We start from the raw sequence: 26,225 nt of genomic DNA on the forward strand, positions 1-26,225 counted from the left end.
CGGCCGGGCCGGGCTCCACGGCCGGCGACACACAGCGCGCAGCGCCGGGCACCGCGGCGGGCCCCACCGCTGGCCGTGTCCGCTTTAAGACGGCTCCGTCTCGGGGGCGGGGCGGGACGGGGGCGGTCTCCCGTGACGCGAGGTGGGCGGGCCCTCGGGGCGGGGCGGGGCCGCTCCCGCCGCAGCGCAGCGCCGCGCGGCTCCGAGGCGGCCGCGGCAGCGCCCAGCGGGACCCGCCGGCTCCGGCCCCCTCCGACTCCGAACGGGGCGGGGCGCGCCCGTCCCCCGGTCGATCCATCCCCCCATGGCCGCCCCCCGCAGCCCCCCGCGCCGGGGCTGAGCCCGGCCGCCTGCTAGGCACCGCCCCCGCCCCCCCCCCCCCCAGGAGATCCGCTGCGGGAACCCGCACCCCCCCCGCGCGCCCCCCCTCGTACTGCTCGTCCCCCCGGGCCGCGGCCGCCTCCCCGGGGGCGGTGGAAGGCCGGGGCGGGCGGCGCCCAGGGCGAGCCCAAGATGGCTGGAGGCGACGGGGGCGGGCGCGCGGGGCTCTGCTGAGCGGCGGGACGGGGCGGCTGGGGCTGAGCTGACGCCGCAGCCCCGCCGCAGAGCCCCGCCGCGCGGGGCGCGGGTGCGTTCCGGTGACTTGATTGAAATCTTTTTTTTTTTTTTTCTTTTTTTAATTAATATTTTTATTTTCAACGCGCCTCCGGTCTCCGTTCTCCAGCAGGGCGGCTCAAAATGGCTGAGGGCTGACTCGGCTCTCCCGGAACCGCACGCTTCGCCCGGCTCCTCCCGCCCGCCTCGCCCCTTCCCGGCGGGGCCGGGCCGGGGGACGCCGCTCCGCCGCCGGCTCCGACACCCGGCAACTCCCGGCTCCAGCGCGTCGTTGCCGTCGGGGGGCCGCGACCTCGCGGCCGGCCATGAGACCGGGCTAGGTCGGACCCCCCCGCGCCGGACGCCGTTCCCCCCGGCCCCGGTGGGCAGGTGGGCTGGGGGCGGCGGGGCTCGGGTGTCCCCCCCCCCCCCCAACCCGGCACAGCGCATCCTCCCCGCCATCATCCCCTCGGGAGCGCCGGGCTCTGCTTTGAATGACCGAGCTCTCCCATTCAAGACCTCGCAATCCCGAAGCAGGCGAGAGGGGGGGCTTTTTTTCTTCTCCTTTTTTTTTTTTTTCCCCTCTGTCTTGTCTTTTTTTATTAGTTTTTTTTCCCCCCTTCTTCCTTTATTTTTCCTCCGCTGCCCCACTGGGGTAGAAGCAAATCTCGGGGGCCGCGGAATTTGTTTTTTCATCATCATCGCTATTATTATTATTATCATTTTTTTTGATCTTCCTCCTTTTTCCCATTTTGGATCTTAACCCTTTGATCTGTTTCCTTTAAAAGACTGATTCCCAACTCCCATCAGGGGGAGAGGGAGGAGAAATACAGAGAAGGAAGAGAAAAAAAACCAGCCCCGAGCGAGTCGGGGCTCTCAGCTGTTAGCCGGGTTGGTGGGGGACAAAAGTCCCTTTAAAATATTGAATGTCAGTCGCAAGCCTAAGAAAAGAAAAATCCGATCCGGAGCGCTAAATTTAGGAGCTTTATATGGAACTTGGACCCCGCCGCTGGATTTTGTATGGATTTTTTTCAACCTTTGGTAAGTTTCGATTCACCTCCTGGGGTAGGGAGAGGCGGACGGCTTTTCGGGGTGGCGGAGGCTCTGGGCGGCGAATCCCGCGGTGTCGTGTCGGGGTGCTTTAACCGTTGGCGTTGCTCTTTTTAACGAAGCGGTGGGGATGTCGCGTTTTCTCGCTGGAGATTCCTAGAGTGCTGCCCCGCGGTTGGTTTTATACCCGATTTTGAGGCCCGCTGCCGTTTATTATTGATCGCGCGGGGAGGGGGCAGCCCGGCCGTTCACCCCCCGGCTTCCCGTTGCAGGGAGGACAGAGCCTGGCGTCCGCCCCTAGACCGCACTGAGCGACCGAAGCGGCCGGGGGGAAGCATTGCCAGAGGCTGCCGGCAGCGATGGCCGAGAATTGGAAGAACTGCTTCGAGGAGGAGCTGATCTGCCCCATCTGCCTGCACGTCTTCGTGGAGCCGGTCCAGCTGCCCTGCAAGCACAACTTCTGCCGGGGCTGCATCGGGGAGGCCTGGGCCAAGGAGTCGGGCTTGGTGCGGTGCCCGGAGTGCAACCAGGCCTACAACCAGAAGCCCAACCTGGAGAAGAACCTGAAGCTGACCAACATCGTGGAGAAGTTCAACTCCCTCAACCTGGAGAAGCCCCCCTCCGTCTTGCACTGCGTCTTCTGCCGCCGGGGCCCGCCGCTGCCGGCCCAGAAGATCTGCCTGAGGTGCGAGGCGCCGTGTTGCCAGTCCCACGTCCAGACCCACCTGCAGCAGCCCTCCACGGCCCGCGGCCATCTCCTAGTGGAGGCGGACGAGGTGCGGGCCTGGAGCTGCCCGCAGCACAACGCCTACCGCCTCTACCACTGCGAGGCCGAGCAGGTGGCCGTCTGCCAGTTCTGCTGCTACTACAGCGGGGCCCACCAGGGACACTCGGTCTGCGACCTGGAGATCCGCCGCAATGAGATCAGGGTGAGTCCGACCGCCGTGGGGTTGCTCTCCACGGCCGCCCTCTCCCCGGCCGTGTTTGTTCCCCAAAGGTCTGTGTTTGTGTAGGGCCTACGCAAAACCCGCCCTGGCGCTGCTGCTCCTCCGCCCGGTCCCCCCGCGGCGGACATGTTGGGTGGCTGGAAGGGTCGAGGTCCTGGTGCCGGGAGTCATCTCCCCAGTCCCTGCTGGGTGTGCAGCCACCCTGGGGGCAAGGCAGAGCAGCCGGCCGTGCCCGAGGCCGGGTCACCCCGACATCGGGCTCCCCGAGGGGACAGAGCGTCCGCGGGCACGGACCCCGTCCGTTGAGAGGCCTGTGAATGTCACACTGCCGGCTCTTCCCGCCGCCTCCCGCCGGGGCGGCCACCGTCCCTTCCCCCCGGCGCGGGGAGGGCTGCGCAGCAGAGACCCACGGCTTCTCTCCGGCGGGTGTCAGGGTTTGGCTGAATGATGGGGGGTTTATGAGGGGGCACAGAGCTGCCCCCGCTCCCTGAAGCAGCGCAGGGCGTAGCGCTGGCTTCGAGGGAAAGCGAGTCTGGCTCTTGCTCATGGCCAGACCATCTGGCCGGAGCTTTCACCCCCGGCTCCCCACCCCGAAGTTCGTGGCGGGCATTTAGGAGCCCTGCGGGCAGCCCGGCCGTGACCCTGCCGCCACCTTCTCCCCCCCCACGCCCAGGGCTGCCCCTCCGCTCCCCCCCCCCCCCCCCCCCCCCCTTCGAAAGAGGCCCGGCGCTTGTCCGCCAAATAAATATTTAACAATGAATTGAATGGTGATTACTGTAAAATGGGGATGATTTCCTGTGTATTTTAATGTTGCCAAAATGAGTCACCATTTAGCAATAAAAAAAAAGAAGTCATAAATAAAAATTGCAGTATAATTACTTTCCAATTGGATGGCCAGGCCTGGGAGGGGGGGGTGCGGAGAGGAGCCAGCCTGAGCTCACAGGAAGGTTATTTTCCTCTCCAGGTTTTTTGGGGGAAAACCAGAGACCTCCGCGGAGGTGCCAGCAGCTCTGCCACACGCGCTGGAAGGGGAAAGACCCAGCCAGGCTTTTGGAGAAGCGCTTTTCTGCTTCTATTTATAGGGAGTCATTTTGGTCTCCCTCTGCCAGGGTGGGGAGCCACCCCGGGAGGGCTGCACAGGGCTGGGACAAGGCTCGCCTCTGCATTTCCCGGGAGCCTAAGCCAGGGACCAAAACTATTTTTCCAGGTCCTTTTCCAGGACACTTTGATCTCATCTATTCCCGCTCTTGCTACGTGGTTTTTTTTTTGTTGTTGTTGTTGCCGCCGTTGTTATGGCTGGATGTTCGCTGTTCCTTGCGGATGCACGCTGCTTAATGACCTGGCAGAAAGCTGCCACCGGCTAGGCGGGATTTTGGCCCTGGCGTGAATTTTTAGGATACGTGGCCAGACACCGAACATGTTGAATGACTGTATTGTAGAGCTGCAGATTTATTTTGTGACCTTGGCCAAATCCCTCGGTACCTCCATTGCCGCGTTATCTTAATTTCCTTTCTCTGCGATGATAAGCTTGTCTCTTCCCGCTGGGCGCGTGGCTTGGCTGGGTGATGGGACGCTGGGGCAATGGAGGACAGCCCAAAGCCGGGGGGATGGCGTGCCCGCAGGATCCCTCCTGCAGCTGAAGCAGTTCCTCCGTGAACCGGCTGGAGTATGGAAGACCCTCCAGGGAAAAATGCCGGGCACGTTGCCGGCCTTCGCTGCTTGGCCTTGGGCAGGTCTCTGGCCGAAAGCCGCCCCTCGCCAGCCGGCATGGAAGGCGGCCGCCTCGGCTCCCAAATTAGGGTGCGTGCGCGCAGCCAGTGAGGGCTTCCCGCCTGCGGGAGCCAGCCCGGGATTCCAGGCTGCTTGCTCACCCCGGGGTGGTGAGCTGCTCTTGGAGCATCCCGGGGAAGGAGGGCTGGGGCTGCGGGGGGATGAGTAACGCCGGGCTTGGGAGGTCCGGGGGAGGCCCCGTCATGAGAGGTTTGTTCCATGTGTGGCTCACGTTCGGGAAGCCATTAATTGAGAAATGAGTCAAAGTTTGGAGGCTCGGAGCCCTGTCCTTGGCGCGGGGGACTTGCGAGTGTGGGGGGTGCGACACCGAGCCGGTGTGGCAGTGGTGGCCCCATAGCCCAGCGGTGGGACGGGAGCCTGCCGACACGTTCCCCATAAACTCACCTTTTTTAGCATTTATTACTGTAGCTCTGCTGCCGGCCTGCCTTGAAGGGCATCTTACCCCAGGTTGAAGTCCTGTTTGAAGGGGAAAAGGGCCTCAGAACTCCTCGGGGACAGCACCAGCGCTTCCCCAGCTGGCAGCTGGGGCGAGAGAGCTGGTGCTGGGTGAGGAGGCCGGTGTCTGCAGAGGGCTCGGTTGCAGCGGAGGCGGGCGCTGGGTGGGTTTCGGGGAAAGGGACCGCTCGGCGTCAGGTGCTGCAGAAACCCGCAGAGCCCTGGCTCGAAATTGGTTGAACTCCACGGTGCAACTGTAATACAAACAGTAAATAAAATATGCGGTTAATCTTTCTTTCGTGGGCGTATAAAGCGCTTACCTCCCCTTCCCCCCTGTGAGATGTTTTCTCCTTTGTTTCCTGTTTTTGTAGCGCTTAAAGAGGAGAGAGAGGAAAAAAAAAAAAAGAGCCAACAACCCACCCTCTTTTTTTTTGCTTCTTGTCGTTTTATTTGTGTCAAGGTCTCAAAATGAAACATTTTTTCTTCCATCTTTGCCTTTGCTGCTCCAGCCACGTGCTTCCCGCCTGCATGGGGGAACCTGCCATCTCCCCAGCACAGGGGAACCTGCTTCCAGGGTTGAAAAAGAAGCTTGCTCCAGTGTGAGGCTGAATCATTGTGGGTTTTTTCATCCAAAAAGGGGAAAAAATACGTTGCTGGTATTGGAGCGGAGGCCAGAAGACAGCAGCCAAAGAAAGGGACTCGCTTGCGGGGTATTGCCGTGTTTGCCCCATCTTTGCGTGGGACACGGTTGATGGAGGCCAGGTGCATCAGAGCTTGCTTGCTTGGGGATGTCCCACCTGCCTGTCCTCACGGAGGTGCCACCAGGGGGAAGGGACTTGCTCCTGCTTCCCTATTTTTTCTGGCGATGGAGGTAGATTTCCCTCTGACCTAGCTTGCAGTGCATTTTTGGGAAATCGGGAGAAAATCCCTTCACGTTCTGAAGACCTACAGTGATTTTGAACGCTAAGAGGGAGGAAGCGCGTTGTGGTGCTGAGACCTGTGGGAGAACATTTGGGATCCTTCTGCGAGCATGTAGGAGCACCCCTTTGGCAGGTCCAGGGGGACAGACAGGGACTGGGCTGCAGGGCTCACCGGCTCCTTGGCGGGTCTGGGCTTGCCTTCTTGGCAGCCCCCCACATAAGCCCAGTTCAGGTGCTTTCTGAAGTATGGGAGGGAGTAGAGGTGAGTGCTCGGTGGGAGCACAGGAAGAGATGAATCCCAAGTCTGTACCAGAAATTCTGGTCCTTTGCCAGCGCTGGCCACCAGCCCCAGTGCAGAGACGGCCGGTGCGCTTTTCCTACCTGCGCCAACTGACTGCTTCAGCGGTTCAAAAGCTCTAGGTCTCTAGAGGGGAAGATCCCACCAGCTTTTCTTTGATTGACTGCTCTGACACCAGAGACACTTTCCTGTTTGCAACGAGTCCCATGTTGCATCCCCATGCTGCCCGCTGTGCCAGGGACAGTTTGCTGGGACCTCGGGAGCTCTGGTGCTGGGGAGGTCGGGGTCGGCTCTGCTGCCAGGCTCCCGGTGTGGGCTGCTATAGGCTGTTTTACTCTGAAACAGGTTTGGTAACTTGCGATGGGCTGGATTTTTACAGGCTTACTTATTTTCCAGATGACTTGTTTATGAGGAGCGCGGCACGCAGCTCACTGGAGGCATTGTAAGCGCAAGTGCCCAAGTGCTCGAGTGTTAATTTAGCTCTCGTGACTGTAGATGGTGTGGGTGGTGCCTGGCAGGCATTCCCCACGGCGCTCTTTGAACATACCTGTTCCACAGATGACTTTAGCAGTAGGTCATATGAAGCTGGAGATGTGCAGGGTCTTCCTGCGCGCTCCATCTGAGCCTCCACTAGCACCCAGAGCTGACCCACCAGCCCGTTCCTCCTTCCTGGTCAGCCTAGCCCGTGTCTCTCCCTCCCCTGGCTTTGCTTGTGCCTTGGTTCCTGCCCAGGGGCCTCAGGAGTCCAACACCAGGCTCTGAAATGTGACTGATCATTGTGCCCTGGGATGCTGTCAGTTGGTCAAGCTGCCGTGATGAGTAATGACTTCTTGGGCCTCGGGCAGTTGCAGAAATCCCAGCACCCAGCTAGCCTCGCTTTCTAGCTCCGTGCCATTCGGCACCATCGATCTGTCGGGCTCTGCTGCGTGGTGTTGTCAGGGGCAGCAGGGGATTTCAGTTCAGCTGACAGCAGCCAGCGTTGCCCTAGAGAGCCACCCCGCTGCAGACCCGTCTGGGTTTGCTGGCCAAATGGCAGTGGGTGTCGTAGCGGTCCCAGATCTTTGGCTGAACTGGGACAGTCTCCTGCCTCCCCGGAGTTTGGATTAAGAGCTTTTCCATGCTGCTTTCCTGCTAAGCTGGAGCGTTTTCCTTGCCCTTAGCCCATCAGGTTGCCAGCAGTTGCTTGCTCCAGGCCTGCAGCCGCAAGTCTGCTGTGTAGAGTCATCCGAGAAGTGACAGCAGAGATGGAGGACATGAGGAGGCAGCCTGCTGGGTTTGGGTGGGAGGGAGGAGGCTTGCATGGAGGGGACAGCATGGTAAAGAAGGGGAAGAGGCCAGGGGCTGCAGTGGAGAATGCTCTCTTCCCTTGGGGGACAGTGCTGTGTGGATGGATGCTGGTAAAGAGAGGGAAGGAGGAGAGGTTCATCTGAGGACCTTGAGCTGCTTCGCAAGGAACAGTGATGAGCTGTAGCCCAGGCTTACCCCTGCAGTATGCGGGGGGGGGGGTTGGCTGTAATTTGCAGGTGGGGATGTCTGGGCACAGCATTGCCCACGAGTGCCGGACAGCCCTGGCCAGAGAGCTTTCTGCCTGGAAGCCCTCCCTGGGTGGTGGCTTTGAATGAGCCCCTGAGATGGGGGTGTCCTGGTCTGGTCTGTGAACCAGGAGGTGTTACCCGAGCTTTATTATGCCCTTGGTGACAAGGGCATAATAAACTTAGCCCAGACCCTCATTTAGTCCAAATCCAACCCGTAATGTTTATGTAAGCGTCGTGTGGCTGCTGGCGTGGAGGTCTGCAGCATGCTGCTCTCCTTGAGCCCACGAGCGCGAGGGAGAGGGAGAAGCAGGAAAGACTTGGGCTGAAGCGCGATACCCCTGACTTTCCTCCACCCCTCAGCCCTGTGCCTCGCATGTGGGAGCCCGGGTGAGCCCTTCATGGAACATGTGAGTCCTTCCCTTCTCCTCCCCTCACTCCGCAAAGCTCTGGCCTCGAGCTCTCCCATGTGCTCGGCCGAGCCTGGTCCTGCTGGAGCGGGGTCCGCAGCCTCTCTGCTGGTCTGGTCTTTGCCTCTGGAGCCGAGGAGTTGCCTCTGCCCCGATCTAAGCAGGGGGAGCAGAAGGGGCGGCTGGCGGAGGGGGTGGGAGGAGGAGGAGGCAGATTTCCATGTCTCACAAAGGGCACAAGCGATCAGATTCGTGCAACTGCCCAAGAATAAAGAGGCTCTTACAGTGCCGGCTGCCCTGACCTCTCTCCTCTCTGCTCCAGAGGACAGCGTGTGACCACACAGGGATTTCTTAGCTGTGCTTCGGAGGGAGGCAGCGGGTTTGCTATCCCCAGATCTGTCTGCAGCTTGCCTTGCAGCATATTGGCCTATTTTTTGCTGGTTACCTCTCTGTTTACTGGAAATCTTGGTACACGGTGGCAATTTTTTCTTTTCTTTTCTTTAATTTCATGTGATTGTTTTGGGGTTTTTTTTTTCAGTCTGACGCTGAAATGGGGCTGAGAGCAGCAGTGCTTCCAGAGCAGGGACAAAAGTAACCAGGAAACACAGGGCAAGAGAGGAGGGATCGACACTGAAACAATGAAATAGCCAAGCAAGGGAAGACTGAATGCTCAATAGCACAAGCCTTTGCAGAAATGCCTGGCTAGTGCAGCATTTTATAATCAGCTTCTGTGCTGGGCTGGCCTGCGACAGTAGTGTGATGGGGGAGGAATGCTTTGAATTAGCTGGATGCCAGAATTAATTCTGTCAGAATTCAAATGTACGTGTATGTAAGGATTTATAAATAAACACTTGGAGACAGATTCTGCTTTGCCACGCAGGCTTGGGGGCAGAATCTGGTCTGGCCTGGCTTTTTTTTTCTTTAAACAAAAAGAAAAATACTGTGGATCTGGGCTAGTTTCTGGTGACTTTCTGAACTTTCTGCGTTTATCAGCAGCCCGTAGGCTCAGGGGGTGCTGGTTTGGTTGGAGCAAGGGGGGGGCTCGGAGGAGTCGGAGCTGCTGAGCGAGCTTGCGGCGGTAGCCAGTTTTCTGCGTTGAACCTCCGTTTGCTGGTAGAGGAGACAAGGCTGGTGCTGGGGGACCAGCAGGGTGGTGTGGAGTGTGCAGAACCGGGGGGAAATGTGTTCCCCTTCCCTTTGCTCCATGGCAGAAGGACGGGTAGAGGCAGCCACCCTTCTTTACCGGGGAGGACTACGGCCAGCATGTGTGGGAACGGGAGTAAGAGGTGCCTGGTCCCAAATACGGAGGGAGGGAAGGAGGGAGGGATGGATATTTGCAGGCGTGAGACTGGATGCACGCAAGCGTTTTTACATATGTCCCCCAGATGAACTCGCTGAAGAGGTTCCTGGTCCCGAATCCTTTCTGATAAGGAGAGCTTTGGCCTGTTCTTGCGAAGGGATCATGATTGTCCCTTTTCTGTCTTGTGATTCACGTGTGGTGGTAACATGAGCGAAGTTCCTGGCTCAGAGCAGCACCCTGCCACTCTGCGGTGGGGCCTTCTACGTAACACACGCTTGAAGTCATCTGTTTGCTGGGATGGTGTACCAGAACTGGAAAAAAAAAAAAAAAATTATGAATCGATTTAATTTCTCTTTCTTCTGCTCCCCCTACCTGTCCTTTCTCAATTCCTTGGTGTGTGGATGCTCGGGGGGGGGGGGTTGTCTCTGAGCGGGCTGGGAAGAGCCGAGCTGAGAATGGCTCCAGATGAGGCAGTTGGCAGGGAGTGACGTTCCGGATGGCTGTGTCTCTCTGAAATATGAGTAAACGTTGTCAGACCAGCCGACTGTATGATCCAGGGCTCGGGGAAGGCTGATCTGCCCTCTCCTCCCTCCACCCGTCTCTCCCTGTGCGGGATCCCCCATTTGCTCAGCAGCACCCGCTTCTCCTCTCCCTGCTTGGGTGACCTGGAAGCTTCATCTCGGAGTTGGAGCTTTGGAGAAAGGGAAGGAAAATCCCCCATATCCTAATGGAGGCAGTGTTTTCCCTCGCTGTACAACAGCTTAATCCAAACCCTCATTTGAGCCAGTTATTGTGTGGCTTTGAAACCCTGTCCCCTGGAAACCAGTTGCCCACCCCCTTCCCTTCCAGTCGATCCTGGTCGGTGGAGCCGAGCTCGGGGGTTTGGTGCTCGGCCACACGCAGACACGGATCGATCGCGCCGCGGGGCGGGTTGATATTTCTGTGGCAGCGGTTTTTATTGCTGGTTGCGGTGGTTGTTGGAAAGTCAGGAGGGGGTTGGTGTGCGCTGTGACGGGCTTGTGCGTGTGTCAAGGGGAGAGAGGGTAACGCGATCGTGTCCTCCTGCTCATTATCCTCTTGCTAGCGGGGGGGCTGCATCCCTCTCCCCGTGCAAATCCGTGCGGAGCTGCCGGCTCTGCGGTGGGAGCCGGTTTTCCCTGCAGGTGAACTCCTCTGCGCTCAGACAAAGGGCTGGGGGTGCCGGTGCCTCCCTTTGTTCTCCTGTCCTGGTGCACCCGCCTCAGACGGCGAAAAAACCCCTCGAAGCGCGCCTCTCAAATGGATGGAGCAGAAGAAATGCGCCGGGAGGTCTCTGTCCCCCTCGCAGACCCTGTGGGGATGGGAGGGTCTGCGGTCCCCCTTCCCTCGGGTGCTGTGCTAGCCCCTTAGTGATGGGGGTTGCCGGGTCTGGGGGGGAATTGCGGCAGCTCCCCTGCCAGCTGCACCCGCGTGGCTGGGTGGCTGAGGCCTGCGAGCCCGTTTGGGTCGGAGGTGGTTTGGTTGCAGGGGATGCGGACGGGGTCTGCCAGCCACAAGGGAATGGGAGCACATATTGGGGTTATTTTCCTGCCTCTGCCCGGTGGCATCCTGCACAACAGGGCTTCCAGGCAGGGGGCTGGAAATAACACCTTGTGTGCCATGCAAAGACCACCCTTTGCCAAACGCAGCTCCCAAGGGTGTGAGCCCAGCGGGCAAAACCATGGCCTGTCCTCCAGCCAAGGATTCTGTAGTGTTTTATTTACAGCAGGGGAGAAAAAGGTCAGTTTAATCTCTGCAACAGCGTAAAATCTGGGTAGGGCAGTCAGGGTGTTAACCCTAAAGTAGAGATAAGCGGAGGTGGGGGGACCTGCTAGGGAGTCTGGAAGCCCGTGGCAGCATGGGGAAGCAGTCCTGGAGACTCAGGCTTGCTTTGCTGGTGGTGGCACCTTGCTGAACACGGACCCTGCTAGCTGCCCCCACGCAGGCCCGTCCTCCCCTGCTCCTCCCAAAGGCTGGCTCCTGGCTACCGCTGTCATCTGTGAATGTACACGGTACTAATCTCCATTTATCAAAGTGCTGTTGCAGCAATCTGATAAACAGTACCGAGGCGACGAGCAAAAGCTAAACCTTCCTCTACGTGCTAAAACTGCCTGCTGGAGCCTTCCTCGGGAATTGTTTCTCCTTCCCAAAACACAAGGCCCAGCTTTGCAGGAGAAGAGACACAGGAGGCATCCAAAAAGACAGCCTTCACGCACATGCTGCTCCCAGTAACTATAGATGCAGAAATTTGAGGAAAACCTTGTGCTTCCCAAAAGGTAGAGGCTAGGAACGTCTGTCAGCTTGGGTGGAAGATGGAGGAAACCAGGGGAGTGGGAAGCTGTGGGGCAGCAATCCCAGGCGTGTGCCATCCATGGGGTGTTGATCCCAGGCACCTTCAACCCCGGCACTGCCGGCTGCTCTTCATCCTTGGAGCCCGTCTCTTGTTCTGCCTGGCGGAGGGAGCAGGCGTTAACGTCTTGAAGGTCAAGCAGAAATCACAAGCTGGCCCCGAGGCGCGGCTGCGCTGGCCAGCAGGTAATGAGAAGCCACCGCAGAACCGAGCTAGCAGCCGGGTTTCTTTGTGGGTGCAAGCTCGCCAGGGGATGAAGAGCTGCTGTCGTTGGTCCTCCTTCTGCACTAGAAAATGGAAGCGTGGTCACAGCTAGAAATGGCTTCTCTGGTTGTACCCTGCACGCTGGCACTCCTCCCCCCACCCGATCCCTGTGTGGCTCTTGGCACATCCCGTAACCTTTGTGCCTCCACCGCATCCTCTTTAAAAGAGGATAATGAAACTGAAACAGGGAAGCAGCACATGCCAGAGGCACCTTGGACTCCCGGGCTTGATAAAGCACTGCTGGTCTGCCGGAGACCTGAGGAGGTGGACTTTTGAGCCAAGAGATTAAATGCCAGGTCTGGCTGCCATCGGACTTCCTCGGGACTGCTCTAGCGTGCGCTGAGCCCTGCTGACCAGGAGCGGATCTGCAGGCCCTGCTGGGCTCCTGAGCGCCTGCTGCACCCCACTCTGCAGCGCTCGTGTGGGGAGAGGGCATCTGGTGACAGCTGCCTCCTTCACGGGTGGAAACTGAGCCTCAGACGTGGCTCCCGTGAATCGGTGGGACCAGAGTCAAGCGGAGCGGTTCCCCTGGCTCCCCAGCAGGATGGAGCCGACCGGGGTCTGAGCTGTCAGGCTCCGATCGCCAAGTCAGACCTGGAAGATAAATGACACTTCAGGGGCCTGAGATCAATAATGTCAAAGGCTGGCCCGTAAAGGGGTGAGATTAAAAACCAATGACAGGCCTCCTCCTAGGAGCAGAAGTCAGCACGTTGAAGGAGAGCAGCAGGGCTTGCTCCTTTGCCGTTATTCCCTGGCGGTGCCCGCATCCAAAACCCACCTTCCCAGGCTCTCCCTTGCAACATCAGCAATTCCTGCCCTCAATCAACATCAACCAGATACTGCAGGTCCCCTATGCCCAGCCCTCTTTGCCTGTCCCCATGCTGCTGGTCCAGAGTGCCTCTGCCCTTGGGAGAGTGGTTGAGGGGAAGACAAAAGCGATGCAGCCTGGGTCTGGGGGGCTGAGCTGGGGCCATGGGAGGCAGAGAAGGGGAGGAGACATGGAAGCAGGAGGTCACGTCGATGCTGTGGGTACCGCGCTGTGCTGCGTGTTGTAGAGATGCTTGTAAAGATGACTCGTGACTTTGTCCTGAATATGTTGGGCTTACCTGTTTTTATCAGTTAAGCAATGCCATGAGCGTTTAGGCACCCACGGGCAGGAGATCATCAGATAGGGCATGTGGTTGTGCCCGTTTTGGGGGTGCTGACGTCTGAGCTTGTCACAGGGGTGGCTGTTCTCCTATGTGGATGGGTGCTGGGTGGTGGACTGTGCCCCAGCGCTTGGCTGGAGCAGGCTTCACTGGTTAGCAGAGGCTGTGGTCCGGCTGAGGTGGACAAGATGGATTTCATTTATTTGCAGGAGCAAATTAAAATAAACTTGAGGCCCTTTTTTCTGTTCATCCTTAAAGGGATGCTCCATCATGGCTCTGTGGGGCAGGGCCACGCTGGGGCTCCTGTGAAGGGCACTGGGGAACAGGATGGCGTCTCCATTCCCCAAACGCAAAGGTGGTTAAAGGAGAAGGGGCTGTGCTGTCCCCTGCTGCTGCCCCTCGTGTGGATGTGCGGGGAGCTGGAGGTGCCGGCTGCCTTTGCCCTGGGCTCCTCTTCCCCTTCCTCCCTGCTCCCCCACCCCTTCCCTGCCAGGAAGCCTGGCCTTTGTGTGAAGCGATGCCTCCCGACATCGGCCGGGAGCCGCGATTTCCTCCGCAGTGGGGAGGGTGAGCGAGGAGAGGGGTGCCACGCTCCCCAGGGGCAAATCCACGCAGGGTTCTGGCCTCACTGGAGCACAGGGAAGCTGCGTGCCTGGCCGGGGTGTCACAGGGAGGTGGTGGTTCGGCAGAGCTTTGCCTGCTTGGGCTGCTCTGCCTGAAAGCACCGCGTCGGTGCGTCGCTTCTTGCTGCCTGCGGCTCTGAATGCTTCGGTGGCACCTTTATTTGACCACTCCAGGGATGCCGTGCTGGGCTCTGTGCAGCTGAAGCTTGGGCAGTACCAGCTGTGGGGTCTTGCTCTGGGGTCAGCGAACCAGCGCCACAGAGCAGAAGCGGAGGGGCTGGAAGCAAGGCAGGACCAGGGCTGACTGCTCCTGCGTCCCAGGGCTGCGCCTGAGCCCTGGGAGCATCTCGCTGTCCGTGCCAACACGTCGTTTCGGCAAGGGCAGGGCGCAGCACGGTTGCGAGGGGGGTTTGCGGGACGCGGGCTCTTGGCCACTCCTTGGAAAGGGGCTAACGCAGCACGTGGGAACTGGCCAAGCGCCTGCCAGCCAGAAGCCGTGGCTGGCGCCTTGCCAGGAGCTGGGGGGGCCTCGCGTCTCTTTAATTGGAGACGTGTTTATGGGTGGATGGCGTTTTGCAGCTGACTGGCTGGAAACTACAGGTCCCAGCATGCTCCCTCACGCGTCGCCCGGCTGCCGAGCTCCGGCGGGAGCGTGGTGCTGTGGGGACCGTAGTCTCGGTGCTCGCCTCTGCGGGCGTTTTGCTGCCGCGGAGAAGGGCTCTGGTTCAGTATTGCTGGGCAGAGCCAGGCTGTGAGACACGGGGCTGGTCTCTGCCTCCTGCTTGCTCATCCTCCCGCCACCCGCTTGCTCGATGCAAGACCACGTTGGCCTTTTTATGTCACCAGGCTGGGGAGGGGGATCTGGTTCTATACTGACTTGTTTGCAACGTAAATATTTTGGTCCCGGGTGTGTTGCTGGGAGCTGGGTGTCACGTTGAGGAGCATGATTCATTCATGCTGTTGGTGCTCGGAGCGCGGTGAGGCAGCCTTGGGACTGGTCCCAAAGATTGCCTGGGATCGCGGCTGGCGGGGAATTTGGGATGTCACGTTTGACTAAGTCAGAGCCCTCCTCGTGCGATTCCTGCAGGCCAGAAGTGCTGTGCCGTGCCCAGCGTGCTCAGGGCTTGCCACCCCCAAAACGCAGCCGTTGCGGGTGGCTTGCGTTTCCAGAGCGAGTGGGAATGGAGGGCGAGGCTGGGCTCCGGCTCTTGCCTTCCCCAGCTACCCGTGTGCGGGAAAGGTTGCAGGGTGTAGGGCTCTGTGCCTGGTCCCAGCTAGCCTGACAAATAAAGGTAGAGAAAGCCATGCAAGTTCAAAGCCTGCTGCACGTCAGACCTCGGAGGAGGCCTTGGCGGAGTTTAGAGGGACATGGGGACAGCCTGGGGCAGGACGCTGGGCAGACAGATGGGAGCACTGGAAGATGCCTCTCTGTCCCTTGCTTCCACTGCCGATGCTCTGCTGCCAGAAGGGATCTTTGCACCCCCAGTTTGGTCACCAGCATGGGAGGGGAGGCACCGCTGCACCCTGCACCCCAGGGCCGGCTTGCTCCGTGCCCCGCACATTGCTTTGTCCTCCCCACGCCGCTGAGAGCCAGGTGCGGGCTGTGCAGCACCCAGATTCGTTCTGGCATCCTTCGTTAGACGGTGTTTGTTCATGCTGCATTTTTCTTTCTGCTGGCTTGTTTGGACACGCACTGGTACATTCACGGCACTCAGGCAGTAACGTGAGTCTCTTTCCCATTAGGAAAGGGGCCAGCATTTGGGGGGGCCGGGAGGGTGGCTTAAGCAGTAGTTTCTGAGATATTTCCTTCTGCCGCCACACCCTGCGTGAAAGAGCAATATCCGCGGCTTCAGCTGCTATCGCAAGGCTCCGAACGTCTCTCTTTTAATATAGATTGGTATCATTTTGCATTTTAAAGTAAAAACACGCTGCAAGCTGCAGACAGCTGTCGGTTGGCAGCTTTGTTTGAACATCTGGTATTGCTGGGCTGCTGTTCAGCGCGATCTAACTATGGGATTCATAAAGATTATAATCCGGGCTTTCAGATTCTCAACAGCCGCCTCGCAAAAAAAAAACGGGGGAGAGAGAAAACCCAGCGGGGAGGCGGCTGAGGGGTCCTCGACGCTGCGCGGATCGTGGACATGGTCAGTCCCCTCTTGGGTGCAGGGCGGCTGGTGGGCTCGCTGTTTGTCACCTTGGCTGCCCGCAGGTACTGACGGGCTGCTTCCAGCCTGCAAAACGCCGGCACTGGGGAGCTGTAGAGGTGCAAAGTTCTCCTTCCCCCCTTCCCTTTTTATTTTTTCCAGCTTGTGTGCTGAATCCAACTGAGTCTCATACTCCTCTGGGTGATGTCTGGCACTGGCGAGCTGAAGCAGCAGATTCTGCTGTGGCTTTGGGTAGATGTTTGTAACAGTTGTCTGCAGCAGCAGGACTTGGTTTCTTTTTCTTTAAAGCAAGTGATGGAGGAGCCAAGGCTCGGAGTAAACATCTCAGCATATCAAAACCTCGTTTCCAAGAGAAATTGAGTCCCGTTTTCCTCTCAACCAAAAGGTCGAGATAGCCACCTCTGTAAACCCCATCCATCCCTCTGTGAGTCAGGCACTTTCCTTGGCACCTTTGAGAATTAAGTAGCCTCTAAGCCCCTAACGGGTTTTATAAATCTTGTTAGTTGATCTGCATTTTTGCAAAGCTCTTTGAATCCAGCCTATTGGCACATAAGTCACCTTGACTTTCCGCAAGGCTTTGACTCCCAGCTCACTTTCAGGCTCCATTTGTCAGTTGGAGGTGCACAAAAAATGTCGCCCCCCTTATCTTCATTAGAAAAAAAAAAAAAGCTGCCTGGAGAAATCTAGCTGCACTCTAGTTGGTGCAAGGCAGTAATAGAGGTGCATATAAACCTGTTCTGCCCTTGTTTGTGTTGATTTAACTTACCAGTACAAATTAAAATAGCCTTCAGCGGTTGGAAGTTTAACTAGATCAGTTTAACTAAATCATGGCCTTTAAATCAAAGCAGGGATTTCTTTCTAGTGCTGCCCTGAGCCCGGAGAGGGGCTTTGTGCCACCCACGCAGCCGGACCACTCGTCTCTGGGTCACCAAATGAGATGCTGATGGGGCACATGGCTGCTGGTCGTTGTCTTTGCACTTGTGGGTGGTCTCGTGGCTGGGACACACGGGTACACGTGGGTATCGCTGCAGCTGCTGTGCTCCTTGGTGGTTCCCCCAGAAACCTGCTCATGCATCCAGATCCTCAGGTGGGGCTCCCTTCAGAGCAGCATGGAGAAATTAGGGGGTAGGAAGCTGAAGGGGCTGTTTTTTCAGGTCTAGCCGTGGCGGGTGCAGAGCAGAGGTCTTTGGGCAGGGGAGAGGCAGCTCAGCCTGCAATGGGAGGAAGGATGGAAAAGGCTGGCTGTGTTTCACCCATGCAGGGAGAAAGCTCTGAGATCACACAGGCCAGCTGGATCTTGAATCCAAGATGTTTATTTGGAAGAGGGAGTGAGGGTTTCTCAATTTTGCAGGGGCTGCAGATGGGGGTGGGTTTGCTGCCAAGCGATGGGAGTGGGTCTTTGCAGGATGGCTGCTCTTGAAGGCAGAGCATCCCGCCAGCAGCAGCTGAGGGACGACTGGCCAGGACCCTGAGATTGCAGCCTGTTGGGAAGATCTTGGGATTCAACAGAGCTCGATGAGGCTGGGACAACAGCAGATCGAAGCAGGACTGGGGGTGCTGCCAAAGCCTGTTTATTTTTTTGTGGGGGTTATGGAAAGGGCGACTCACAGATGATGTGTCAGAGCAACGGGGCTCGTGTGAGGAGCAGCATTTTGTCATCCATCGGGAGTTTCAGCACTGAACAACCTCCCGTTTCTGCCCAGACTGCCACCACCGGAGCTGGCAGAACGCTTGTGAGAGCCAGTTCGGGGAGATGATCCAGCTGAAAAGAGAGTGCTTTTTTTACTGGCTTAATTTTTCAGCTGGATCCGTGGTCCGGAAGGGGCAGATATATGAAAACAGAGACAGAAGAGGGAGAAAAGGAGGTTAGGGCCCCCGTAACGTACATGTAAATTAACTTAAACGATCAAGAAACCACAAGCATGGAGTGCACCGAAGGCGGAAAGGGCAGGACTTCTTACACGATCTCTTAGGCTCCAAAAAACTGAAATCTGGTGAATCCCAGTCAGTGTAGCTGCAGGGCTCAGATTTTATTTTTTGACATGGCAGGGAGGAAGTGCAGGGCGATGTTGGTCATCAGGGCCAGATGTGCTCCAGGTGCTGGTGTCAGTCTGAGGTCCCCAAGTGTCTGGAAATGGTTGCTCAAGGCACTTGGGTCTGGGATGTGGCAAACTCCTGCGCTTTCCCGGAGTGCCCCGGCAGTGCCCCGGTGCTCCAGAGCCGGTTGCTCAAAAGGCATCTGGTGCTGGGTTGTGCTGGGCAGGGTGAGCCCACCCTGTGTCGGGGCCTGCAGCCAGGGCCCCGTCCTGGAGGTGGCTCGGCAGCAAAGTGAACTTCGGCACTGATTTATAAGTAGCCTCAAACAAGGACATTTTCCCCCTAAAACGGAAAGAGCCTGGGGGAAAGAGCTCCTCCCTCACATCCCTAATGGCAGAGGAGATGCAGATCTTGTCCTTCGTAGATATGGAGCTGAGCCCTGTGACTCCTCCTGGCTCTCCTCGCTCCCAAGCGAAGGCAGCCTGGACTGTCCTCCCTCCCGAAAGCTGGCCGGGGAGGGCTGCTGGCCAGCATCTGCACCCAGGCCTGGGTGGGGATCTCCTCTCCCTCCCTTCCCAGCAGAGAGAAAAAAGATTTCTTGAGCTCCTCGCTGCCCAGAGGGCCTGGTCGCCCCTGCAGCCGCAGCCCCGGCAGCTCTCAGGGCTAGTCTCTCCGTCTCAGTACTGCACTGCCCAAAAGCATCTACTGTCGCTGTGCCGCCGGGACACAGCGCGGGAGCACGTTTTCCCCGGCCGGATGCCGTCTCTCCTGGCAGATCCAGGGCAGGAGGCGGCTGTGCCGGCCAGAGGCGTGAGCATCGCCAAGGCTCAGCTTTGTCCTGTGGAGCCGGCGGCATCGGTCAGGACTCGCCTGGCTGCTTGCTCGGCATGCGAACCAGCTCCTGCGACGCCGTGTTCGTCTTCCCAGTATGCTGCCAGCTCCTTTCCTCCTCTCCTCCCCAGGCTGTGAGCCAGTCTTGAGCCCCGGGTCTGGCGGAGGCAGTTTGCCCTGCTTTCGCTGGCTCTTGTGCTTCGCACGGGGCCAGCTCGTCCAACTCTGGCCCATGAGCAGCATGGCCTCGCTCGTACCCTCCAACGTGCTGCAGAAGTGGCATTGGTGTTCGGGGCACCTCTGTTTCAGGGGGCACATTGCCCATGCTGGGCACTCTGTGTCAGGAAGGTTCCTGCCTCCAGCACTTATGGGGCTGCCGGCACAGAGGGGATGCTTCTGCAGCCACCGGCCCCATCTCCCGGCTCCTTCATACCCCTTATCCCCCTTTTCCCCTCAAAACAGATCTTCGTCCCTGCTCAGAGGACTCTGACAGCAGTGGCAGCCAGGCCATGACTTGAAGTTGGGGTCCAAAAAACCACAGGTAGAGCTGCAGCCTCCTTCCCCCATTAGTGCGAGAGGCACAGACTCCAGTAACCCCTGTGGCGGCGGGGAGCGGGGGGTGGGGGGGACAGAGGCGCAGGGAGGCGAATTAACATCCTCAAGGTCCTTCTGAAGGTCGCTTTCTGATGGAGAATAGGTCCCCGTTTCCTGGCCTCCAGAACTCCCGCTGCTGGCCCCACACGACACAATGCCTCGTATTTTCCCCTTACTAACGAGTTCTTCCTTTCTGCCGGGGGTGAACAAGGGGAAGAGCTGTCCTGGGCTGCGGGCACTGGCACAGCCCCATGGCGGTCCGGGATCTGCTGGTACCGGGCTGTGCGGAGGAGCATGCTCTGCCGTGCCCACCGTCCCGGGCTGCCGCAGGGACATGGGCTGACCCGAGCACGGCCGAGCGCCGCGGCTCGAGGGGATCATCCAGCTGCTGTGTGACAGCCACGCTGTACGAACGCCCCGTGCCGGGGTGGGTGCTGGAGGTGGGGACGTGGGGCTTTGCCTCTGGGGCAGCTGATGGAGGTGGGACATGGGGCTTAGCCTGATGGTTTCTTCTCCCCGGCGTGCTGGGGAAGGCTCAGAGACCAGGCAGCATCTCTCGGGGAGGTGGGAGCGGGCAGAAGGCACCACACACCCCGTCCTGAGAACAGGGCGGAGAGCCACTGTTGCGAGAGGCACCCTGCGTCCTGTCCCCCCGTGCCAGAGCTCAGGAGCTGCCTCCAGCCCTTTTCTACGAAGCGCCAGCTCTCCCGGTGCTCAGGGGCTCCCTTGATGCTAGCAAGGGGGTTTCTTTGATGCCCATGCGCTGCATGGCTGCTGCTCCCTTCCCTTCCTAGCAAGGGCAGCTATTAATATCCCCTCTTCCTTCCCCTGCCAGGGATAAACCAGCCCGATCTCTGCGCGGGGAGCACCGTGAGAAAAGCCAAACCCCAGAGCAGCGCCTGCTCCAGGCTGGCCGGGGGAGGCGAGGCCTCCTGCTCCGGCCGGAGACCTCCTCTCCTGCCTGGTGCTTACTGTAAATGTGTACAAGACGAAATCCCAACCAGCACCATTTCCTTCCTGTCCCTGTAAGCGGATCAGCCTCTCATGAGGGCCGTGGGGAGTTTGAAAGACTTGCTTTTGCCTGGATCTGGTCAGCAGGAGGTAGTGGAGGGGTGGGAGCGATGCTCCAGGGTGTTTGGGCTGCGAGGACTCGTCCCCTTGGGGCTGCAGTGATGCAGGATCTCATAGTTTGAGATCCTGTTTTGGGGGGGCACGGGGGTGCCAGGCCTCAGAGCTGCGCGGTGTCAAGGTGCCGGTGTGTTGGCAGGTGGGGAGATGCTCTTGGGAGGGATGAGAATAGCTCATCGTGTGGGTTTTTCTCAGCAAACCAGCCAGCTGATGGTGGAGTGGGGCTGGGGGGCGGGAAGCCTGTGAGTGAAAGGCATGGGGAGGCAAAAGGTTGCACTCGCGTCCTCGGTTTAGGGCTCTCGGTGCATTAAAATTCAGTCGCTGCGAGTTCAGGCCCGTCTCCAGCAGCGTGCCGGGATGCGGGTCTCAATGGGGGCCCTTGATCCTGGTCACTGGGCTGAGCTGCAGGTGTCTGGAGCCATTCCCGCAGCAGGCATCTGCCCTTCGCAGCTTCCTCACTCCGGTTCCACCTTCCTCCTCCTCCTCACCCTTCCTCCCCCTCATGCTCCGAGCTGCTCCCTCCGTTCTGGCTTTCCGGTGGCTGCAAACAATGTCCTCATTCACTCGACGGCTGGGATTTGGCGCCGAGGGGAAGGCCCAGGCACAGAGGAGGAGGAAGGAGGGAGGCAGAGAAGCCAGCTTGCCCGTCCTGGGCCAGCCGTCCAGCTGCGGTTGAAGGCACACTGTCGGGTAACCGGGCGCTCTGCTCCCCCCGGTTTCCTACGGGAGCGAGGGCTGTGTGCTCTTGGGGTTTGTCTGCCCGCCCTGCTGTGGCGTGTGCTTGGACGGACAAACCCATCCACTTGCTCTCCTGTGGTGCCCTCCAAACCCGTGGCCGGTTTCAGCCCAGTTTGTTGAGAATCAGCATCCTGCAAGCGTCCTGCAGGTCGGTGTACGGGGACGTGGTTGCTCTAGCCGGGGGAGCGGCCGTGAAGGATGCACAGCCCTTATTAGACATCAGAGAAGCTGCATGGGCTTCATTTACCCCATGAACACAGTAGCGCTTTTCATTGCTTCTACTCTCATTGAAAACCAGCGCTGCTCGGCAGGCCGTGGGGCACCTCGCTGGCGTTGGTGGAGCTGCCGGGCTCCCTCCAGATCCTGCTGGGAGCTGGGCAGAGGCTGGCGAGCACGCGAGCCCCCAGAGAAGGGGTGCTGCAGGCTCTCCCTGGGAGTCACGCAGGGACCCCGGCCATCCTCGGAGCAGGGGAAACCTTGGGCTCTGTCATGGGACTGCGCTGCCCTGGTGCTGGCCCCAGGGCCACGGGCTGCTGGGGGCTTCGAAGCAGAGGTGAGGGGAGTGCTGGGCTCCTGGCAGGACAGGGACATAATCCGTCGTTGTCACAGGCTCAGCAGCAACCACAGACTGAGCCCTGTCCTCTGGCAGAGGACAGTGGTGAGACCAGCCGGAGACACGCCAGGAAGACATCTTGCCTGTAGAGTTCTCCCTGCTGGGGAGGTCTCGGGTGGGTGTGAGCTCCTTCCCACACCCCCGAGCCCTGCTTTGCAGTGGGGGGCTGCCCGGCCGGTTGAGCTGCACCCATGTGTGTAACACAGCTGACACTTGCGGTGCTGCAGCCGTGCGATGATTCTCGGATGAGGAGCCCAGAAGCCCTGTGTTGTCCGAGCTGTTCAACTTTTTATTGCCGTCTTTGTCTTGCAGCTGCAGGCATTTAATCTTGCAGCTCTGTTGGGGCAGCCCTGTCCCCTGGCAGATGTTCCCCCATCCCCTGCCCGGGGAAGTGGACATGTCCCACGCTGGAGCAGCCACTGGGCATTGGGGCCAGTGCAGAGCTGCCGACGTGCGGGTTCGGGGGGGCAGACTGGGGGGGTGCAGTAAGGTGTACGCGGGGCGAGGGTGGTTTCCCCGGCGGCGATTTCCTCCCAGCAAGCACTGGATGGATAGCGATGGTCATCAAGCTGTTCCCCGGCATGATCCCTCAGGGACCAGCTGCGCGCGTCCTCCCTGGAATGAGGCCTGGCAGCGCTGGCTTTGCTTCCCACAGAGACGGCCCTGCAAGCAGCACTTCCCTCCCAGCGCACGGCCCCGCTGCCCCCGACCCCCCCAGTCTGCCGTGATTGCTCCCCGGGATGCGCCCTGCTCCACTGGCAGCGGGGCTACTGGTCGGTGAGCAGAGGATGATCTCGGCTCGCTTCTCCTGCCACCTTCAGCGGTCCTGCTCCTGCGCGGGCTTGATGCCCACGGCGTGTTTGCGCAGAGTCCCGCTGTCCTCCTCTCAGGGCTCAGCCTTCTTCCCCCCACCCCTGTGTTTTTTTTCCATGAGGAGGGGGGAGATCACTTGCAACTCCAGCAGAATAAACTGGTGTCCAGCAACTAGCCCCACCTCGCTGGGGCCTGTGGGGTCAGGGTGGACCAGCCGCTTACCCGGCCACAGATTAACTTATTAATTAATTAGATGAGTTCACTCTCAGCTAGTGATGGAACACAGAGCATTTTCGGTGGCTGTTCCGCAAACTGGTGGTGTGTCTCAGAAAAGGCAAACTGGGATTGGAGTTGCTGGGAGCCCGGGAAGGGCGCCGGTACAGAGGGAGCCGCGGTTCTCCCAGCATCAAGGTCATGCATGAAATATGAGAAATTACCCTGAGAAATTCTGATCCTGGAGGAGGAGGAGGAGTTCATGACTTCAGAAATACCAGATATGGGAGGGGATGGAAGGGGAAGGGATATATTTTCCTTTTCAAAATACCTAAGGAATTCAGCCCGTGCTGCGGAGACAATGAGACTTCGCCCCTGGGTGCCAGAAGGAGTAGTTCATACCCTTGTGTCTTGTTAAGGTCTCAGTTGCCGTGGGTGAAAAGCCCTCCCAGCCCGCTGCAATCCCAGGCACGTATGGTTTTTAAATCGCCCTAAAATCAAGAGAGTGGCTCAAACGTGAGGTTTAAAGAAAACACTGCATGTCCTCTATTCTGTCTGATTTCTATGGCTTTAGGTTGGATTTTGGTCTCTTTTTGCAGCTGCAAGGGGCTATTAAATTAACTTTTATGTAAAGTTATTTGTATATATATTTATGTATATATTTGTGATTCGTATGATTCCAGCAGTGGAGCACTGTGAGGTTTGTTACAAAACACAAAGGTTGGCAGCTCTGCCATGGCAGCTGCAGGGCGGGGGGAAGGGGACGACGGTACGTGCGTGTCTGGGGCCGTTCGGTCCATCCCTCGGGGGTCCCTCCCGCCGGTGGGGCTGGCAGGGTGGCCTCTGCCAGCTATGGGAAGATCTGCTTTTCCCCAGGAGAGCATCCCGGCAGCGTCGGGGGGAAGAGCAGGGGCTGCTTCGGGGCGGCCCCACCTCGGATGCCTGGTGTGTGCGCCGGGGCGGGATGGGGATCTGGCCTCTGCACCCGACGTGGGATCCCGTCCCGCGTTTTTCCGCAGCCGTGCCCCAGCTGGTGGCCGGGGGGGTGGGCAGGGGACCCGGCCGCTCCCGGGGCCCCGCCGGGCTGGGCCGCCCTCCCGGTGCTGGTGCTGGGTCTGGCTGCTCACGGTGGGGACGGCGAGTCGCTGCTGGCAGGCAGGGAGGCGTAGGGAAGGGCTCGGCGCGAAGGCTCGCGACGTCTCTTGGCTCTCCGGCTTGGAAAGTGAGAAACCCGCCCTGTGCTGCGAGACCTGCCCTGGCTCCCGGCCTCCATCGGCCTCCTGAGCAGGGATGCGGGAAGGCATCTCCTTCCCATCGGTCGATGGCACTTTCAGCGGGGGAATTTCAGCCCCTGGACACTGGGGCAAGACGCAGAGCCGGCTGCGCTGTGCTGCACGCCAGGCCCGCGCGGAGGGGGGTTGCAGCCCGTGTTTGCGGCCAGCGGTGCTTGGGAGCAGCAGGTCGTGTCGACGTGCGCCTGCCCACGCTGCCGCCGGAGCACGCTGCTGCCCGACGCCTCTCCGCCCGCAGCTTTGCCCAGTGCTGGACCCCAAACCCTGGCTGAGTCCCCAGAAAAGCCACCAGCAGCCCCGTGCCCTGGCCTGGCTGCCACCATGGGACCTGGGACGCGGCTCGTGCCTGCACCCTTGGCTCTCTTGGAGTGGATGCTGGTGCACCCATTCTCCGGAGCTCAGTTCCCGCCGTGCTGAACCCGGGAGCAGGCTGCAGCCTCCTGGTGCCACAGCAATGCAAATAAAGACCTTTTTATGATGAAAAAAAGGGGATTTTTAATACATTCATCAAATCTTTCTCTGTGTGGTCTTAAAGACAGCGGCAGCGATGCCCTTGGATGCTGGCGGGCCCCTGTGTTTCTGTACGTGCACGCCAGCAAGTGTCCCCCCGTGCCTGGGGGTCTGCGTCGCTGTGGCTGCCCCTCAGACCCTGTTCCGGCTGACGTGCTGTCTGTCTGTCCGTCTGCGTGTGCGCGGGTGGCTGCACCCACGTGAGCACCGGGCACGCAGCTGGAGCGCGACTGTGAGTGAGAAGCCGGGGTTTTTTTAGCTCCTCGTTACTCTTAGTGGTAGGAGCCCAGCGGCAGTGAGGCTTGAGGTGCCCGAGACCTTAAGAAAAACAACGGAGGGAGGAGGCTTCGCATTCCTGCTCCCAAATCGAGCTGGAGGTGACAGCCTTTCCCTGCAATGCAATTAATCCCAGCAGCGCCTCTGCCACCCTCCCCCTCCCGCCTCGGCCAGGAATTAATTACTTGATTATAAATCCCCAAGCGGCGGTTTATAATAGCAATAATCCCCTCAAAATTCATCCTCGCTGCCGGTTTCTTCCCATCTCGCCCCTGTCATTGAGAGTCTCTAACGCCGCGTCCCTGTGCTGGGCACAGCCCTTCTCCTTGCCCCGCCGGGGATAACTGGGGAGGGGGAAGATTTGGGGTTGATTTTGAGGGGTGTTTTGGGGAGCCCTGCTCCTGCTCACCGGGACGGAGCCCTGCTCTCGTGGGTAGCGGGTTTGACCCCGGCCAGGGAAGGGCGCGGGAGCAAGGCGCGCGTTGCTGGGGACCAGGTTCCGTCCCAGTTGTTTGGCTGATGGCCCAGGCCCCGAGGAGCGGGCCAGGGGCTGGCAGCGCGGCGGGGGGAGGCCCCGTTCCTCCTCTCTCTGTCCCTCCCAATTACGCTGACGCTGGCTCTGGGGCTTGTCGTGGAGGCGGGGAAGGCAGAAAGGATTTGGCGTGGCGTATGGGGGCGCGAGGTGGGGGCGATGTCTCGTGGGAGCCTGCCGGCGAGGGGTGATGGGCCTCAAAACCGCGCTGCCATAGCGGGAGGTGAGCCTCTCCGTGTCCCACCCAGGGTCCCCGAGCGAACCCCACTGACTGGGATGCGAAAAGTTCCCCGAGGGGCTGCCCCCATCCAAGGGACCCCAGCCAAGGTCCCCAGCGGATAAAGCAGCCCAGCACACACAGCCCCTCTGCGTGGCCGTTGAAATGACGAGGTTTCCACCTCCACCAGCCACATGTGGGCTTTCAGCTCGGCGATGGCACCCCGCTGGGAAAAAGCCCCGTCCCCTCCACACCGCGTGGGCAGAGCCGAAGCCTCCCAGCGCGTGCAGCCGCTGGGCTCTGACGGCTGCTCCTCTCTCCCGTCTCTGCAGAAGATGCTGATGAAGCAGCAGGACCGCCTGGAGGAGCGGGAGCAGGACATTGAAGAGCAGCTCTACAAGCTGGAGTCGGACAAGCGGCTGGTGGAGGTAACTGGTGCTCCACCCTGCTGCCGCCAGCCCCAGGGACTGTCACCCCACGGCGCGATGGGGACCGGGTCCTGGGGGCCTGGTGGGCAGGGAGGAGGGAGGACGTGCAGGGGAGGAGCGGCCGGGCAGAGCTGCTGTCTCCATTCCAGTCGTGGCAG

General features: G+C 59.5%; 1 protein-coding gene across 1 annotated transcript in view; it reads left to right on the forward strand.

The window, feature by feature from the left end:
- Positions 1-390: 390 nt before the first annotated feature.
- TRIM8 (tripartite motif containing 8) overlaps positions 391-26,225 on the forward strand; it is a 29,522-nt gene continuing 3,687 nt past the window's right edge. Inside the window, exons 1-3 of the mRNA XM_075423628.1 lie at positions 391-1,635; positions 1,917-2,573; positions 25,972-26,067. Coding sequence (XP_075279743.1) covers positions 2,004-2,573; positions 25,972-26,067 — 666 coding nt within the window. The 5' untranslated portion in view covers positions 391-1,635; positions 1,917-2,003. The remainder of the gene's footprint in view (positions 1,636-1,916; positions 2,574-25,971; positions 26,068-26,225) is intronic.

The sequence above is a fragment of the Opisthocomus hoazin genome, chromosome 6 (assembly GCF_030867145.1).
Source record: "Opisthocomus hoazin isolate bOpiHoa1 chromosome 6, bOpiHoa1.hap1, whole genome shotgun sequence".
NCBI lineage: Eukaryota > Metazoa > Chordata > Aves > Opisthocomiformes > Opisthocomidae > Opisthocomus > Opisthocomus hoazin.